Here is a 20030-nt window from a genome sequence, read left to right as displayed (position 1 = left end):
ATCTTTGAATCTGTAGTAGCCACCATGGAGCAGTCTGGAAAATAAGGGAAAAGTTTTTCTAGCCTGGTCACTGTATAAATCCCCTACATGTACCTCATTTGTTTGAGTGAGGTGAAATTCATGCCAGTGCCGAAGACCCACACAATGTCCTGAGGCTGTGTGCACCACTTAAAGAATGAAATGGCACTTAGGAGGTTCACAAAGCTTCTGTAGGTCCTGAGGAGAATATCGTTCAGGGATTTGCACATAGAATTTAGCCCTAAATGAACATTGCTCTAAGTCGTGTTCCAAGCACTCTGATGGCAAGGTGGTTCTTGAGCAGCACTTCTGCCCTGAACTGTAACAGTTGAACCAGAATTTCTTTTAATAACCTTCCATTTTCATATGTTTGCATCTCAGCTATTAAAGCTCACTCTGCTCTGAAACGAAGTGTAATGAGGTCAAGAAGAATGGAATATTTTAACCAGTTCTGGTTATACTTTAAAACAAATGCAGTAGCTCTCCAAACCTGAAATGCAAGCTGCTCAGAAGCTTGTGCATACTTATCATGAGTTTTAAAAAACTGTGGTTTAAAAATGAAACATGAGCTGCACTTCTTCTGGGCTGCTGAATACCGTTGTACTGCCTTATAAAGTGACCAGTTTCTGAGTACGGTCTCAGCTGTCTGGCTCCTGTATTGGAAGAGGCAGCAAGTGGGAAGTGGTGCTCAGATCTCCACAGGACAGAGCAGAGCAAATCACTGATTTGTAAAAGTAGTTAGTTCTTTCTTCTCATGGCCTGGTGGAGGTCTAGTTCAGTGATGCACTAGAGGAGGCACTCACTTCTGATCCTGTGTGTTCTTTTCAGGTAATTAATGAGTAATGACCATGAGTTAAGAGTGGAACTTCAGCACTAACTTTGAATTATCTGGCTTTTGCCAGATTGTGTCTTTACCTTAAAATTAGCTGAACACAATTCAGTTTTTCATCTAGGTAAATGTGCTCCTGTTTCAGGGGAAGTAGAACAAAGAAAGATTTCAGTTTGGTTGCTTTCTGATTTGGAGGCACATTCCTACATAGTATCACTCCACTGGGTTCAATAGAGTTACACTAGAATTAAGCCCTTGGTCTTTATCTGAGAGGTTTCTTGGTCTCTTTTGATCATATGGCTCTCAAAGTGTTGTAATGCTTTAATGATTTCCTTTGCCTTCAGAATTGAAAAAAGCCCAGAAACAGTCACTCAGAAACGTATTGTTAAAGTAATTTTAAGTCTGTTTTGATGTTATGCAACCACCATTACCAAATACACGGATGTGGAATGGTTTTAGGCTGAATAGCTCTGCTTTCTAAATTCCAGGTTGTGCAGCTCAGAAGAACTACTGTGATACTAATTGGTGTCAAAATGGAGGCACATGCGTGAATAAATGGAACACCTACACTTGTGATTGCCCCCTGCGGTATGGTGGGAAAAACTGTGAGCAAGGTAGGTGCACAAGGCTCCCAGTGTATGTGTCCTCAAGTTTACCTGTGTGTTTTGGCATTTAGTTTTTAATAATTAACTTCTCATAATGTATATGAAAGTTTGAGATGCTTTAGGGGACAGAAAATGGAATATTGCAATAAAGTGTAAAATTCATCCATTATATATTTGAAATAACTGTGTGTGCTCATCTATATATTAACGATGGTTGCTGACTTTTGGTTCAAAAAGCAGGAAAATATCAATCAGGAAATCCTATTGGGATAAACAGTAATAGCTTTTATCTTTTCCTATCTATTTACTAACATTAGTGAATTAGTTCTACAAAGATTGGCACTATTGATAATTTACTTAAAATAAAATCATCTGATGCAAAGCATATAGAAATCAATGGAAAGACTCCCTTTGACTTTAGTGGGCTTTGGGTCAGGCCCAAAATGAACATGGACTTAATTATTACTTCCTTGAGCAATCCCTCCTTAATAAGAACACTTTACATTTTATTGGGCTATACTTATGACAGAAAACTCTGTGTACAGATATGTAAAACCTGTTAATAAAATATAGGAAAGGAGCAGCAGGTGTGCTTTATAAGGGAATGAAAAATTTGGACCCTGTTACTTTCCTGGGGAGGTAAGGGAGGTTCCTCATTAGGAAAACCATAGCTGGAGGCTGAGGCTCAATGCAGCAGCATTGGCATTACAGCCCTGACCCACAGTCTATATGGGAATAGCAGCTAGCCTAGGTTAGTACAGGTTGCTAATTTGTAGTGATGCTCCCATTCTAAGGGGAAAATCCCAGCAAAACTAGATTTAGGTTGCTTTCTAAGAAATAAAAGTTCAGATTCTAGCCTCACCTGCCCTAGTGTAAATTTGGAGGGACTCCACTGAAGTGAATGGAATTATTCCAGATGTACACTGATGTAGTTTGACTCCTATCTCTTTGAAATTTGAGCAGGGGTTTCCTTATTCCGTATCCAAAAGAAGTTAGGCTCCCTCTTGCTTCCCGCTAGCAGGAAATAGATGCTAGAGTGATTATTGGATAATGGTTCCTCAAAAAGAAAGATCTCATTTGTCATGTTGCCTGATAACAGGTGGCTTTGTCAACCATTCGCTGGTTTCATCATGTGTTATATAGCATCTGACTGGTTAATCTCTCCACTGAGATTAACTGTGCTGAAACTGCAGGATTGGATGATTGGCTAAAATGGCAGGACCTAATTCTGATATCATTCATACTGGTGTAAATGTGGAATAATTCCACTGAAGTCAAGGGGCCTGAGTCTCTTTTCTCTTTCTCCTAGTTTTGGGTAGAAAGATCAAGAGTTGTATCAAATTCATATTTTCTTTACCTGTTATACCAAGAAAAAAAGTATCAGATCATCAGGTTTTTGGAGTAAAAAAAATTACCTTACTGGCTATTTTACATAATTAAAAGGTACGTTTTAATACGTAATCATGTAGCTAACCAGTATGATTCATGGTAAATGCAACAGTATTATCCCCCATTGCAAAGGTTTCTCATGCATTAAATATAGTGCTGTAATGCTTATTCTTGCCAAAGCTTCAATTTCTTGAAGAATTTTCAGTCTGTAGGCAACAGGTCACAAATAACTTACTTATTTCTCATAATATAGCTGTGGGGCAAAATATCCATTAAAGACAATTCAGAAATTCAAAAAGAAGGGAACTATTAGGGAACCCAAATGTGGGCAATGATTTCAGGAGCCTAAAGTTGAAGTCAATGGGAGCTACTGATGCTCAGCACATTTGAAATTCAGGCCGCTTATTTAAGTGCCTAAATATAGACTTGGGAGACTTCTGCTTTTGAAAAGTTTACATGTAAATGTAAAATCCTTATTTGGGCTCAGTTGACTGATACATTCTGAACAGCTGTTCTAGCAATTTTGCATCTCTTTCAACCTCACTGAATATATATCAGTGAACTTGGCTAGGCCAAGAATCTATCTTATTTGAGTGTTAAGCTCTTCAGGACAGGGGCCATGTTGTTACCTGCACACAGTTCTCTGTTACACACATTCTAGGGCACTAACCTTTACCTTTCCATGGGCTCAAGGCATAACCCTGTTACTTTAGGCACACCCACCCTTTCCCAGTTCCTAGGGCTTTGGGTATAAGGCACCCAACTTTACCCTAAATTTGTTGCCCGACACTCTAGAACATCCCACCTCTACTTAGTTCCTAGGGCTCAAGGCTTCCACCTCTACCTAGATCCTCGGACTCAAGGTATAACCTGGTTGATTTAGTCACGCCCATCCTTTCCCAGTTCCTAGGGCTCCAGGGGAAAGGTACCTAACTTTACTCCTCCGTGGGCTCCAGGCTCTACCCCTCCGTGGGCTCCGGGAAAACACCCATTCCCTGTGGACTCAGGGCTTAATCTTTTGCAGGTTTACGGGGTTTTTTACCAGTGAAAGAACCTTACACAGTAATATCCTACTTAACCTCTATTTATTAACAATCACCAAAACAGAATGCACATGCAAAGCATACAATGCTCACCATTCCCAATTAGGCAGACAAACTTTTCCTGCTGGCCAGTCAGGATCAGGTCATGTGGGGGACTACAGCTTCTGCATGGTGTTGAGGTCTGGCAGTTCTGATCTTGGGGTTGTGTCTTGGAGTTGGTTCCCAAGCACTTCCTTTTGGACCCCAGTTTATATAGTGAAGCTTGAGTCCTGCTTAGCTGTACCTTAACCAATCATTTAACTAAAGTATTACTAAACAGTTTTCTAACCAATCCTAACATATTGTAAAACAATTCTTTAACCAATCATACCCCACCACCTTAATTGATTTACACCTAGCAAAATTAGTTATGTAACAGACAGAAACAATCAGAGAACCAGACAGAGACCATACAGATGAACAATAGAGAAGTGGGGACCATAAAGACAAACAGTAAAGAAGTAGGGATTTCACAACCACAACTTGTTGATAAGTGATTTCTTACCAGATAGAATGCCATCAAACAAAGTTTTCTTTAACCATCTTAAGATCTGTTTCTTTATCTGGTGATGATGGGCACTATTAGGACAGGATCGCCTTCTTAACAGCCCGATATTAAGCTGTTTTAATGTAATTTAGATGAAATGTGAGGATATGACTTTATGCTTCTTAGTTCATGGTTGTGGTTCTCCTAATGTGGCTGCAGACAAAGGCCTCAGACCTTACAATATGGCTACAGGAAAAGGCCTTATCCTTACAATGTCATCCTGTGTGTTTGTACAGTGTTTAGCACAATGGGACCTCTAGTCCTCATGGGTCCTTTTGTACACTACCATAACACAAGTAATAATTCATTATACCAATACCTAGGAGTCACCTGGGGGTTAGAGGAGTACAAAGCATAAATGGAAGAAGAAACCTGCATCTAGCTCCTTGGGTGTGTGGAAATCTAAACAGAGCATTAGCAAACCCAACAACAAAACATTTGTCATCTGTAGACAAGGCCCCATGTCCTCCACAACAAGCTGGAATTAAGTTCTGTGTCAGGGTCCCTTGATCCTGTGGCCCTCTGGTGAGGCAGGCAGGACATTTGGTGATAGCTTCATTTAAATTAAAAAACGGAGATATTTTAACAAGTTAATTATGAAAAAGAAGGAAGGAAGAATACAAGTAGCCCATATGTTGTTTACATCCCCACATTTTCAGATTGCCAGAGATTATAGTATTGACCACACACAGCTGTGTTATAGAAGTCGGGGGGATGCTGGATAGGGGACATTTGGAGCTTTTGGCACACACTGTGGTGTGGGGAGCAGTTTGAGGTTCTTTGCTTAATGATGTTTCTGGATATTTCTGCAAAAATTATGAGCAGTGAAACCATAAACAGTGTTGACATTTAAATAATCATGTTTAGGGTACAGTTTAGCTCCTCAATCAGGTGAATGGATAAGCCCTCAGAGCTATTGTTTCAGGCTGTCTGCAGGGTCAGGTAGACATCGCTGCATTATTTATACTCGGTTCATATTGCCAAGGTTATCCTGCAAACGAGAGCTAGAAACATAAAATTTATTTTAAAAATGAAAGTTTAGATTTTGGAGCATAGTTCTGCAGCAAAGGATAGGCAAAGAGTGGATTCTGTGGCAAATGCCACAACTGTGGAATACATGCGGTTCTGATTGCAGACCAGTGTTTTTGATTTTTCCCTCCACTGGCTGGGCTCCTGTGGAGTTCTGACTGCACTTTAAAGCTGCTCTCCATTGGTGAGACCTTTAGGGGAGAGGAGCTCTGAGGGGGTGAAACTATATATATATATATATATATATATATATATATATATATATATATATATATATATATATATACAGGAGTGAATCAAGTCAAGTGTATACAACAGTGTTGCACTGTGGAGTACTGATTATTTAGAGAAATGAATTCATCTTGCTGTAGAGCGTGGGAAAACTTAGCTGTTAGAAGACAGGCACGACTAATTAGAGGACTGTGTTCCTGTTACCTCTGTTCCCCTAAAAACCAACCCAGGGTCACACTTGTATTAGTTTTATTACGATGCCGCTGTTGGGTCAGATAGAAAAGAGATGGAGCTTAATCAAACACGCCCGCATTCACCGCATTCATACCCTCATGCACCTACACACTTACACAGGCGGAGAGTTACCGGAGACAGCATGGAGACCGAGAAGCCGAAGAGGGGGAGATCTGGTGTGTCCGCCTGCGGTCACGAATCCAGGCTGCTGAGCAGGTCAAGGAACAGCAGCTGCTTGTGTGCATGGCTGCTTCCTTTTTCTGGAACTGGGCGGCTCCTGTCACGTATACTGAGTTTTCCTTCTGTGTCCGTCACTAAGAAGCATTCCCAGACCAGTTCCTTTCATGCATACCAGGTTCTTCTTCTCTTTACTGAACTTTGTGATGGCCTTCTCAGGGCAGATTATATCATACACACCTGGCTCCTGTCTCTGGGCTCCTTTCTCCTTGCAGTTTCTACACTCCCACACACATACACTCCCTTGTTCACACTCTCTCTGATTGTGTGATGGGCTATTACACAGCTTGGAAGTTCATACAAGTGGTAACTTGAAAAGGTTACAGAGCTTGCAAAGGTTACAAAACTTAAAAGGCTATGCTAACAATAACTGAAGTTACAAAGTCTGCAAAAAGGTTGCAGAACTTAATGATATAAGTTACAGATCTTACAATCGCATTTGAGCGGAGGCTTTACATAACAGTTTCAAATTGCAAGCAGCAGCTTAAGTCTTATGGGTTCTAATGTCCCTTGAGATGAACTTGTGCTTCTGTCATCTACTGATGTACTGTAGAACAGCTGTTTTAAGGGCCTAATCCTGCAGTCTCTACACACACAAAACTCCCATCTACTTCAGTAGGAGTTACATGTACATGAGTGTTGCAGGATGGGGACCTAACTGCAGGACACAACTCTGACAATAAGGTGCTTTTCACTGAAGGCTGTGCCCAGTGGTTCACTGCGTAAAGTATATTTGCTCAAGATTAGAGATTGGGGCAATGCTGTGGGCTTCTTCCTAACACTGGAGCATTCACTTCTGTGCTGCTAGTGCAGATATTTTATTAGTTGCACAAGAGCATACCCGCTGCCTAAAGGTTGGGTAATTCAGACAACTCACCAACCTGGCTCTGGAAGATTTGAAATTCATTAAAAGTTTCCTGTTGCCTCAGAGCCATTTCCTTTGTGCTTAATCTGTTAATTAAAATCAAGTAATCCAAGATACACTGGGGCAAATTACCACCCTCGTACTGCCTGCTTTGTTTACCACTTCAACACCAAAAGAGATATGTATATAGTTCTTCAAGTAGATACAGACGTGTATTGTGCAAGCGCAGCTCACTGGAGCTGGAGAAATTTGCCTAGCAGTACCCGCAAGGGTGGCACTTGCGCCTCAGGGCTGTAGCCCCTCCCTTTGCTATATGAGGCAGCGCTGCCCCAACCTTCCCCTCAGTTCCTTCTCACTGCCTGTGACTGGAGTCAGAGCTGTGTGTGGTTATCACCTCACATTCCCTATCTCCGTTTTTCTGAGAATTTCCCTTCATGTAAGTAGTTTTTATATGGTTAGTAGTACAATAGAATATCAGAATTATGAACCCCTCGGGAATGGAGGTTGTTTGTAACTCTGCAATGTTCATAACCCTGAACAAAAGATTATGTTCTTTCAAAGGTTTACAACTGAATATTGACAACACAGCTTTGAAACTTTACTATACAGAAGAAAACTGCTGCTTTCCCCTTTTTTAAAGTAGTTTACGTTAAACACAGTACTGTACTGTACTTGCCAGTTTTTTTGGGGGGGTTTTGGTCTCTGCTGCTGCCTGATTGTGTACTTCTGGTTTTGAATGAGGTGTATGGTTGACCGCTCAGTTTGTAACTCTGGTGTTCATAACTCTGAGGTTCTACTGTACCGTGGATCGTGTTAGTTAAGGTTAAGTTAGATTTAGTTAGGACTTCCTGTGTGACACCCACTCCAAGGTTCAAGCACTGCCCATCATGGGTGGGGGGAGCAGTGATTCCTAATACTGACCCCCCACATGAGGTGCTTGCTGTGTTTAGGCAAGGGGCACACAAGGGAACGGTGTTCTATCTGTAAGTTGTTCACCAAAAGAAACCAGATGGCCAGAGACTTGCACTTGAAGCAGCACCCCAAGCAGGCCATGAGGGCTGTTTTGGCACCAAGGCCCACATCTGGTTGGCAGTCGCCTTTGGACTTGGTGAATGAGGTCACTCCTCAGTCCAGTGCTGCCATCTCCCCCAAGAGTTGGAAGAACCACTCACCTGCTTCAGGGATGCTGAGGAGGAAGTCCCATAAAACTGACCAGAATCATCCCAGGGCTTGTCAAAGGCTTTCTGAAAGTCCACGTACACTATATCTGCTGAATCTCCTTTGTCCACACGTTTGTTGACACCCTCACAGAATTCTAATAGATTGGTCAGGCATGATTTCTCTTAGAAAAGTCATGTTAACTCTTCTCCACCATATCAGGTTCAACTATGTATCTGATAATTCTGTTATTGGCAACAATTTCAACCAGTTTGCCTGATACTGAAGTTAGGCTTACCAGCCTGTAATTGCCACGATTGCCTCTTGAGCCTTTTTAAAATATCGGCATCACATTAGCTGTCCATGAGTCATCTCATATAGAGGTTGATTTAAGCAATGGATTTTGTACCACAGTTAGTAATTCTGGATTTCATATTTGAATTCCTTCAGAATGCAGGTGAATACCATGCGGTCCTGGTGACTTATTACTGCTTAATTTATCAGTTTATTCCAAAACCACCTCAATCTGGGACAGTTACTCGGATTTGTCACCCAAAAAGAATAGCTCAGGTTTGGGACTCTCCCTCACATCCTCCGCAGTGTAGACTGATGCAAATAATTGATCTAACTTCTCCGCAACAGCCTTGTCTTCCTTGAGTGTTCCTTTAGCACGTCGATTGTCCAGTGGCCTCACTGATGGGCAGGCTTCGTGCTTCTGATGTACTTAAAAAAAATTGCTGTTAGTTTTTGTGTCTTTCACAAGTTGCTCTTCAAATGCTTTTTTGGTCTGCCTAATTATACTTTTACACTTGTTACATCGTCAGTCATCATGTCTTGCACATAGCTTATTGAGGGTGCACCTGGTGGTGACTTCAGCATTTCACCCACCCATCCATGGGAGGTCAGTATTTTTGAATACCATGGTAGCAAGGTTCTTGAAAGTGAGAGAACCAGTTCCTTTGTGGGACCTTAATACAGTCCTAGCAACTCTGATAGGGCCTCCATTTGAACTTTAGCCATTTTGTTCTTTTTCTCTTTTGTGTCAAAAAACTGCATTCCTGGTGGCAATAACATCTGCAGAGAGAGTGTATGAGCTGCAGGCTTTGATGGCAGATGCTCCTTACACAAGGACAAAGTGACCTTGTGGCCACCCACCAAGTTTTTATCTAAAATGGCCTCCTAGTTTCATTTGAATCAGGTGATGTATTTACAGTGTTCTTTCCTAAGCCGCATTCAACCACAGAGGAGCAACATCTCCAAACGTTGGCTATCAGGCAATGTCTAGCTTTTACCTGGACAGGACTAAACCTTTTCCCACTTTGCCTCATCTGTTTGTGTCATATGCAGACCAAATGAAGAGACAGACAGTCTCTGCACAAATGATCTCTAGATAGATAACTTCCTGTATCAAGACATCATACAGAGTAGCTCTGACCATGCCCCCTCGAAGGGTGTGAGCTCATTCTACGAGAGCGCAAACTACTTTGTTGGCGTTTTTAAGTGATGTTCCAATATTGGACATTTTCAGGGCTTCCACTTGGTCATCTGTACATACATTTACGAACCATTATGCCATTAAATAAATAAATAAATAAATAAATTAATGGAGATATCCCATCTCCTAGAACTGGAAGGGACCTTGAAAGGTCATCGAGTCCAGCCCCCTGCCTTCACTAGCAGGACCAAGTACTTGATTTTGCCCCAGATCCCCAAGTGGCCCCCTCAAGGATTGAACTCACAACCCTGGGTTTAGCAGGCCAATGCTCAACCCACTGAGCTATCCCTCCCTCTCCCATTACCGCTGCATGCAGAGCAGATGCAAACTTTGGGAAGGCAGTCCTTCAATCCTTGTTTAAATAGACTGAGCCCCACCTGCAAGTACTGCCTGTGAGTCACCTACATTGAATACACAGCTGCATCTACTTGAAGAAAAAAATAGTTAGTTACCTGTGTTGTAACTGTTGTTCTTTGAGATGTGATGCAGAAATGCATTCCACAAACCACCCTCCATCCCCTCTACATTGGAGTCTATGTTCTTGAGGTTTGGTGCGAAGGAATGGAGGGGAGGGGCAGTGCCACCTCATATAGCCAGGGTAGGGTATATGGCCATGAGGTACAAGCGCCGCCCCTCCAGGTACTGCTAAGCAAAATTCTCTAGCTCCAGTGCACTGGGCGCCCGCACACCTATGTGGAATACACGTCTGCATCACATCAACAACAACAACAGTTAAAATACAGGTAAATAACTGTTTTTTATTTAATTTCTCTCTCCAGAAACATCTCTCTGTAATATAGTAGCACCCTGAGGTTTTTATTTAGCTTTAGTAGAGATGTCTTCAGTTATTTTGTATACCTGAAGCAACTGGCAAAAATATGGAGCTATTGGTGATTTCATAAGATACTGACTTAATAACAATAAAATGAGGCATCAACTGCTAATAATGTCTATAATACTACATTGTTTCTTGCCATGTTAGTAAGGTATTTATACTAATGAAATCTCGTGCAAATATTATGATACAATATTTTTATAGTTTTATAACACACTTCTTTTATAAAAGGAGTTTGTTAACACATCATAGAAAAGAAGAAAAGACACTGTTTAGAATAAGATGTTAATGAAGATCTGTTTCAGTGTTGAGCTGAGCCCTTCAATTGAGACAAAAAAATGTTATTTAACAGACAACATGATTCTCTATCTCTGTCGCTTTCGCTAGTTTTTATGGCCCCAATTCAAAACAGCAGCACGATTTTAGCATGGGCTTAAATCCTAGTGACTTCAAAGTAAGTGCTTAAGTGCCCTTTCTGAGCTGAAGCCTCATATAAGGGCAGTTCTCGACTCTTGACTATGGGACAAAACACATTTACAGTATTTTAATTTGGTTTGGGATTCCATAATTAGCAATGATATACATAAACACTGTAACACATTAGACTAAAATCAAACAAACAATAGAACTTAATTTTCATCAGATATAGAGAAATTATGCAAGAATAGTCCAAACCTATTTGTATCATGATTTTAGGACTTCATTTTTTATTGTAGGCAAAATCCATTGATTACCGTTATGAAGTTTACAGTTACCAGATAATGTTTTCCGAGATACTACATTCTCTTTTCTGGATTTAGAACAGGAAATAATTGTGATAGCCATGATATCGCTATGTGGTAACTGTTGGCAAATGATATAATTATTATCGGGACAATTGTAGTATCTATGGTAATTGATTGGTTGCTCACTATATAGAAGTATGGCCAAATTTAGCCTTGACATAAGCAGGAGCAACCCCCGTTGGCTTCAGTGTTCTATATCTCCTTCTATACAAGTAATGAATAAGGTCCATTTATAAAAACGAATTGCAGATGAAAAACCCATGGCAAATTGTATTGTTTTTCCCTCTAAGTCCTTGTGTTAAAAGATACAAAATGTTCTTTTTTTTAATCTCTTGTCTCTTGATTTACAGTAATGCCTTCTCCCCAGCGTTTCAGTGGTGAGAGCATTATTGTCTGGAGTGACCTTGATATTACTATCTCTGTACCATGGTACATTGGACTCATGTTCAGGACCCGGAAAGTTAATGGCATGTTAATGCAAGCTAATGCAGGAACTTCATCCAAGATCAACATTCAGGTAAGTGTGTGGCATTCTTAATCTGGAACAGAATTCAGAAAATTTCCCCAAATATCAACTGACAGGGCTAAACTGAGTATGTATCTTCATGCAGGTAGCTAAAAGTAACATATGTAACATCAGATACTGTAGATTTCATCACCTTGTTCCCCTTGTTCCCAGATGTGCTGAGTTCTGTCCTGACACAAAGATTTGACCTGTGTTTGTAACTCAGATTCCATATCATTTTTATTCTTCTTCTTCCTCATTTTTGTCTTTGTCATCTTCTTCTTCTCTTTCTTTGTAGGTTAGAAGCAGAATTCCCTAAATTGTGTTGGGAGGGGTTGCAACTGTACCACTTATGAGTTTTTCCCAGGTTACACAGCTCGTTACTCTAAGAAGTATTGTTTGCTTGCACTCATACTGGTGGTCCATCATGAGCTTCATTTAAGAATAATTCAGTATTTCAGCAATGAATAGAGATGATATTTGTTTCCTGCAGATCTTGAACAACTATGTGCAATTTGAAGTTTACAACGGCCTGAACCAGGTTGCTAGTTTGAAGATGACCCAGTCACGAGTCAGTGATGGTGAATGGCATCATTTGTTAATAGAGTTAAAGAGTGCTAAAGAGGGCAAAGACATCAAGTACCTGGCTGTTATGTCCTTGGACTATGGGCTGTATCAGGTGAGATGCATCATAACTTGGCCTTTCTTTCATCATCACAGAGGGTCTTTAAAAAGAAGGGAATGGGGAAGGGATGGTAAACAAATACCATATACTGCTCCTACTGCAAGCCGTATATGGTCCAGATTCTTCAGTGACTTACACTTAGTGTAAACCCGCTGAAATCAGTGGAGTTTTATCTTTTGACCATGCTTGTAAAATCAAGATCAGATAAATAGCTCTTAATTTCGTTAGTAAATTTTTCTATTTTAGCCTACTGTCAATTGCTATCAAATTAGTGCAGCTATAAGGAAAGCAGTGCTCTCTGATGGAAAGGATAATAGTACAGTGACCCCCTTATCCTCTGTCCTTTTCTTTCTTTAACAGAGCACTGTGCAGATTGGAAATCAACTTCCTGGACTAAAAATGAAAAGCATCATTGTGGGAGGTATCTCTGGAGATCAAGTCTCAGTGCAGCAGGGTTTTTATGGCTGTATGCAGGTAAGAATAAAATATGTAGTAGCTTGCATTTATGAGAAGATACCTGAAAGAAATAATTTATTATCCTTTTCCTCCTGAGTTTTGTTTTCTGCATAACTTTTAAATCCTTATAACATATCCAAGCACCAAAATATTAAATATTGCCCTTTTCTTCATGTAGGAATCCAGTCTCTTTTGACCTCAAGAAATTTCTTCTTTCCCTTCTTGATTTAAATCAAAGTCCAACACTTTAAAAAAAAAAAAAAGCTGGCACCTGACTAAGCAGATCACATTATAGATTAAAGAAGTTAGTGAGATGCATTGTTCGGGGTATGTACCACTGTATCCTAAAGGAAAACTCTCTTTAGTTGATGTTACTGTTTTTCTGTGCTCAGGGAGTAAGAATGGGGGAGACTTCTACGAATGTAGCTACGTTGAACATGAAACAGGCAATCAAGATCAATATAAAGGAAGGCTGTGAAGTAGACAACCCTTGTGATTCCAGTCCATGTCCCCAACACAGCTACTGCATTGATGACTGGGACAGCTACTCCTGTGTCTGTGACCCAGGTAAAGGAGTTTACATGAAAATTGGGCATAATAGTTCGAGCATTGGAATTGTATCTGGTTTTAGTTATGTTGCAAAGGGCTTTGATATTATTTGGGATTTTTTAAGTTCATCTTCTCTATGTTCTCATATCTCACACACAAACTTTTAGTGTTAGATTTATGTTTTACACCCCAAGGCCCCTAAGGGACATTTTGAAACTCTTCTTTTGTCAGTCTTCATTTTGAGGTGTGTGCCTGCATGAGTTCAGTCACCTCCTGAACTTGCAGAAAGAGAATATAGAGCTATTTGTAATGCTTGACCTGAGCAAACAATCAGAAGCTATTGATCCAAGGGCACCCAAGGTGTTTTTGCAAACTGTTGTAAAGTATAGCTTGTTACCTTTTTACTGCGAGGGGAAAAAAAGGTATCTTTCTTGACAGTATCTCTGGGGAAATCTACTGATTATCCACGATGTGTTATTAGTGTATAAGCTTAAAATAGATGGTCTAAGACATGCACATCGTAAATTACAGTGGATGCTGTAATCTTATAACCTTGTCTCCCCAGGGTACTTTGGGAGAGACTGTGTTGATGTGTGTAACCTGAACCCATGTGAGCATGTCTCCACCTGTGTCCGTAAACCTAGCTCATCCCATGGGTACACCTGTGAATGTGGACAAAGCTATTATGGGCAGTACTGTGAGAGCAAGTAAGAGAATTATTTTTACTGTTCAATGTCTTGATCTTTCCCAGTTCCCCTATTCCTTCCATGAGTATAAGGCAATGGCCCCCCTTTTTTGTTTCAACAAAAATTCCCCTTGTCATTTGAGAGCTGATAACAATAAAGGTTGGCAGATCCCTTGTCCTGCAGAGCTCCTAAGCACAGCAAGAGTTCAGCTCTGTTCCTGTAGAACTTAAGAGTTCTACAGAACAGGGGCTCCTTGGTATCCTACCCCTTCCCTCTGGTAAGGAGCCAGCTGGCCATGGAGAGGCAAACAGCAACCTAGCACTTTCTCATCTATTGTCCCAGTTGAGTGCAATATGGGTAATTCATAAAGTCCATGGAAAATGGAAAGTCTCATGTAATGAACTATGTTTGTCCCCTTTTGTGTGTCACTTAGGAGTGTTTTCATCCGCTGCATCAGTCCTCTTGGAAACTGCAACCTGGACCCTCTCTGTTGTTGCATTGTACAGCTACACATATTGGTTGCAGTGTTTCCAAAACCAGCCGCATTGTCTGGACCAGAAAGGCAGATATTCCAATTGGCATCACTTACACAGACTCCTGTAATAATCCTTTAGCACTCATCATTTACATTTTACTCATAAAAATACATAAGAATACTAGCCCTGTAATTGTGGGGAATAACAGAATTCAACCTGCTCTCTGAAATGCACTGAAAGCAGCTTGTCTTGCCATAAATAAGCAGCAGGGAAAAGATGCACAGAATCAGGAGTGTTGTCTATCAGAGACTGAAGAGAGAGGAGCTGGACTCAATGCCAGTTTGAGAAATGATCCTGCAGAACAAAAGCTGTTTCTATTTTTTATTGTATGTGCTGAATTGTGGCAACGGCACTGGGGCAAATTATACTCTCAGTAATGTAACTGTGAGCAAATTTTGGCCCAATGCCTTTTTTCCCCTCAGAAGTGAACTTAAAAGAGCCTCCTTTCTATTTTGTTTTATTCTGTAGAATTGACTTGCCTTGTCCCAGAGGCTGGTGGGGAAATCCCATTTGTGGTCCATGTAATTGTGAGATCAGTAAAGGATTTGACCCTGACTGCAATAAGACTAATGGAGAGTGTCAGTGTAAGGTAAGCAAAAGAATTTCCGTTTAGTGGAAATATTCAAGTTAAAACATAATTAATTAGTTGGATAACTGCAATGTAAAATATACATTCCTGTACAATTGTGTTTTGTATCATATAGAACATAATTATTTTGCATAGGGAATCATATATTTTTCTGATATTAGTCCTTCATTTTAGCCATATAATGTAGCTCTTCTTTCCTTATTTTCATTACTAACTAAATTATTGCAAGCAAAGGAGAGAATAAGGAGCCAGATTCTGATCCTCTGTTTTATAATGGTCTTCATAAGATCAGAATATGACCCCACTCTCAAAGAGACAGGTTGGGTGAGGTAATATATTTTATTGGACCAACTTCTGTTGGTGAAAGAGACAAGCTTTCGAGCTTACACAGTGCTATTCTTTGGGTCTGGTCTGGTCTGGAGCTCTGAAGAGCTCTGTGTAAACTTGAAAGCTTTTCTTTCTGTTTGGTTTTTCATCCAGTTACGCACCCACTTTGTTGTACTTTCATCCAGATCATGTTTCCCAAGTTTGCTTGTGAGAATGTCACATTTGACTGCATCAAAAGCCTTACTGAAATCATGTATATGTAAAGCAAATATGTAAAGCAAAGTTTGACCTTAAGATCAGGAGACAGACAGGTGGCTTTCCACTCTACCCCTCTGTGCTGAACGTAAACTCAGCAGAGCTGGGATCAGGCCCTACATGATTACGTGATAGAAAATTCAACATTAACAGTAATGATGTAAATTGGCCAGGCTTTGAGTCACCAGTATGTAAGTGTAAAAGTGAAGCAGTGTATTTTCTGCCTGCTGGATATTCTGTGGGTATGCGAGTGAGAGTAACTTTCATACCATAAGGCAGAAGGAGGGTGTCAGAAGGAGGGTGGAGCTGAAGAAACAACTAACTGACTTATGTAAGATGAAGCAAGATCATCTTTTGGCATGTAAGTTACACTCATTTTTGCAAACCATGGCCAGATGCTGCAAGTACTCTGCATGCAGACCTCCCATGGACTTCACTGGGAGCTCTCCCCATATAGAGCTTTCATGTTCAGGATCCCGTGGCGTTTTGCCATATAGTGACCTACTATTTATTGTAGGGATGCATAGCTCCCGAATCGCCAGCCCATGGGCGCGGCAAACTGCTCCCATGGCTACGAGGCAGGAGTGACCTTCAATCCAGCATTTGTGTTTGGGAAACTTATTTGGCTGATTTGATTGTACCCTCGCAGCTGGTGTTCACGCGCTCAAGAGATGGGTTCGTTATCTTATGTGCATGTATACTGGCTGGCTTTTCTATGCGCAGGAATGTAACCACTAAGAAGAGTTGTAAACAAAGCAAGGAGAGAAATAAAAACCCCAGGAAAGTTTTCCTGGGAGGCTTTTTGCAAGAGGCTTGTAAAGCTCTCTGGCTACCAACAAACCTGGCGTTCTGTTTCCTGCGTCGTCACCACATTTATACAGTTAGTTGTACCTTATAAATTATTAGTATTCCTGCTTCTTTAAGAGGTTGATGACCAATATCATTTTTTTCAATTAGGCTTAAATGAAGAGAAAAGTATAATAGAACGAAGGCAAAGGCGCTCCTGGATATTAGAAGGAAACACTGATGATGTTAAGCAATGTCATCAGCTGTATCAGTTACAATAGAGACAAAAGTTAACAAACTATTTCCCATATTTATTAGCAGTGATAATAGTATAATTCTTCTTCAAGTGCATGTCTGTATGGGTGCTCCACCACAGGACATGTGAGCACTTGTGCACTCTCGACCAGAGACTGTAAAGCAGCATCTATAGGCCTGCACCTCTACAGAACAGCTTCCCATGCTCCCATATGAAGGCATATAAGAAGGGACAGACCTGCCACCATTCGGTTCCTTTTCACCCGGCTGTCGCTCAAGAGGGAGCACTTGGTGTCTGCTGTTCTACAGCTTCCCACCTTTTCTCACTATGAATTTTTCTTTGTCACTTTATTTAGTTATTTACTTATTTTGTTATTTTTATTTTATTTTAATTTCATCAAAGTTGTGCTTTCAAAAGGAGGTCCTCCCCCTCCAGGACTTTTGATTTAGTGCTTTGTCACATCAGGTTATGCTGAAGACCCTGGGGTTTAAGCCTTGACAGACCTGCCACAGGTGTTTTCCTTGTAGCAATGGGCACTCCTGGAGACACCCACATCCCATCAAATTACAAGGTTTGCTCGGGGTTTAAAGGCAGGTCTAGAGAAGGCAGAGAGGCTACACCCTCCCTGTACATCGGCCTCAGGATCTCAGGACACTTTGGTGACTGCTGGAACCTCAGCAGCAGTCCCAGAGACTAAGACTTCTGAGAAAAGAAGCCTCTTTCCCTTACCAGGGAGACAAAGAGGGGTAGGTCACCCCATAAATCTCACTCCTGGGAAACCTTGCATCCCTTAAGGGATACTGCCGAGGCTCCAACTGAAATTGGTATAGAGGCATCAGTAGCACGTAAGAAGTCACGTGGAGAAGTCTTTCACGTACAGAGGGCTCCTCCCTCAGTACCATCTGACACCTCTTGGCACATGATATACATAGGGTTTCTCCCCACGCTCTAGTACCATCATCTTCCTACAGCTCCTTGTTTTTTTCCAGTACCACATGCAGCAACTCCTTCTTGCCACCGACCCATGTTTCTGGCTCCAGCATGGAACTCAGACTCTGTCCATAAGCTATCACAGCCCACCACCACCCTCCAGATTATTTTACCTGGACGACCTTCTGGTTTCAGACAAACCAGAGTCTTCCCTATTAAGGAGCTCTACTATAGCCCCCTCCCCAGTACCGCTCCATCAGCTGTAACATGTATCTTGTTCAGACTTCCAACCATGGCTACTGGCACTAATGCCTGAGGCCCCCCTCCTTAGCCCAGGGTGGGAGACTTCAGTCTCTGAGATCTTGGTAAAGGCCCTATCTCAGAACTGTACTATCATATTCCCCTGAGCTCCTTCGCTGAAAAAGACCTTCTGGAGCACGCCAGGTGCCCTGGACCTTGGGGATATGAATACCCTTGGGGGTATTTCCTCTATCCCCCTCCTCCTCAGTCGTCTTACTGGACCCCCTGGAGACACTTGGGTGAATAGTTTTACAGGATACCAGTTAGAAAGAAACCCCAAAATCTACCAGAACTGCATCACTCATAGGCACCATATGCCCCTTAGGTACTGGGAGAGGCACAAGAGGAGCAAGAACTACATACTGAGAGAAGCTCACCCTCATCAGCCAAGTCCTCCTCCTCCCTGGATGAGGTTATAATGCCGCCACTATCCTCGTATGCTGATGACTTTACGGCCTTCCAAGGTCTAGTGAAATGTGTGGTGGAATCCCTCCAGATCCCACTGGAAGAGGCCTGTACATTCTTTATGGCAAACACCTGCCACTATTCCTCCCATCTGTAGGTAGACAGATAATAAATATATTCCAGTCCATAGAATGGAATATTTCTCCCATCCTGACCCTAATTCTCTGGTGGTAAACACGTTTCCTACATTTCATAATAGGCTCAGATAATTGCCAGTGTCGAGTTCTCCCCTTCAGGTTCTCCACAGCCCCAAGGGTCTTTACCAAGATCCTCTCAGCAGTAGCGGACTCCTGATGTCCATGGGCATTGCAGTATTTCCATATGTGGACGATTGGCTCCTTAAGGGTCAGTCAGCTCTAGAGGTTCAGCCAGCAACCCTCAAGGCACTAGCCCTATACCAGTTCCTGGGTCTCTCTATCAATTGGAAGAGGTCTACACTGACTCTAGTCCAGAGGAAAGATTTAATTGAAGCCTCTCTGGGTTCCCTAAGTGTGAGAGCCTACCTGCCCAAGGAGAGGCTGGACTATGTCCAATCTAATCGCAACAATACAATATAGCCCACAAACAACTGCAAGGACCTGCTTAAAACTCTTGGGCCACATAACTCCTCGGTTGTCACACCTCAGGTGCTTTCAGATGTGGCTGAGGACTGTGTACACCCCAAACAGGCACAGTCTCTCCAAACACCTAATAGCACCTCTGAAAGTTCTGGACTCTCTCCCGTGGCAGAAGGACCCACTGAAAGTCTGCAGGGGAACCCCGTTCACACACCCTCCATCCTCAAAAACCCTCACGATGGACACCTGGAGGGCCCACCTACAGGGGGCCACACTCAGGGCAAGTGGTCCACACAAGAGATAACACTTCACATCAACTTTCTAGAACTGAGAGCAGTCCACTGGGTGTATCAGCACTTCTTTCACAACGTACAGGGCCACTCCATCAGGATAATGCTGGATAACAGGGCAGCAATGTATTATAAGCCAACAAGGTGGAGCAAGATCCCAGTCCTTATGCATAGAATCGCTAAAACTGAGGAACTGGTACATTTCACATCAGATAGAAATCTTGGCGGTTTATCTACCAGGTCTCCAGAATACAACTTCAGAATCCCTAAGCAAGAACGTCCATCAGAACCATGAATGGGAGCTCAATGGTTCTGTCTTCCACAGCATCTGCCAAACCAGTACGAAATGTTGCCTTTTCTGCACCTAGGAAGGATGCGGCCACAATTCATTGGGAGGTGGTCTAATAACACTGTGGCCCTGCACCCTGCGATATGCTTTCCCGCCTCTACCTCTAATTCTCAAGACCTTGCTCAAACTGAGACAGGAAAAAAGCCAATGTTACCCTCATAGCGCTATCA

At 41.8% G+C, this 20030-nt stretch overlaps 1 protein-coding gene across 9 annotated transcripts in view; it reads left to right on the top strand.

The window, feature by feature from the left end:
- The window catches only part of CELSR1 (cadherin EGF LAG seven-pass G-type receptor 1), a 319999-nt gene that overhangs the window by 204356 nt on the left and 95613 nt on the right, over positions 1 to 20030 (top strand). For all 9 annotated transcript variants that reach the window (XR_008443926.1, XR_008443929.1, XR_008443927.1 and 6 more), the window contains exons 8-14: positions 1336 to 1461; positions 11690 to 11856; positions 12338 to 12523; positions 12890 to 13003; positions 13378 to 13552; positions 14100 to 14241; positions 15225 to 15345. Coding sequence is in view for 4 of the 9 variants with exons in the window: in XM_054019353.1 (XP_053875328.1) it covers positions 1336 to 1461; positions 11690 to 11856; positions 12338 to 12523; positions 12890 to 13003; positions 13378 to 13552; positions 14100 to 14241; positions 15225 to 15345 (1031 nt within the window). In the remaining 5 variants the exon portion in view is untranslated. The remainder of the gene's footprint in view (positions 1 to 1335; positions 1462 to 11689; positions 11857 to 12337; positions 12524 to 12889; positions 13004 to 13377; positions 13553 to 14099; positions 14242 to 15224; positions 15346 to 20030) is intronic.

Source organism: Malaclemys terrapin, chromosome 1, assembly GCF_027887155.1.
Source record: "Malaclemys terrapin pileata isolate rMalTer1 chromosome 1, rMalTer1.hap1, whole genome shotgun sequence".
Classification (NCBI taxonomy): Eukaryota; Metazoa; Chordata; order Testudines; family Emydidae; genus Malaclemys; species Malaclemys terrapin.
The sequence above is the reverse complement of the archived record's forward strand: the minus strand, read 5'-3'. Positions and strand labels throughout refer to the sequence as shown.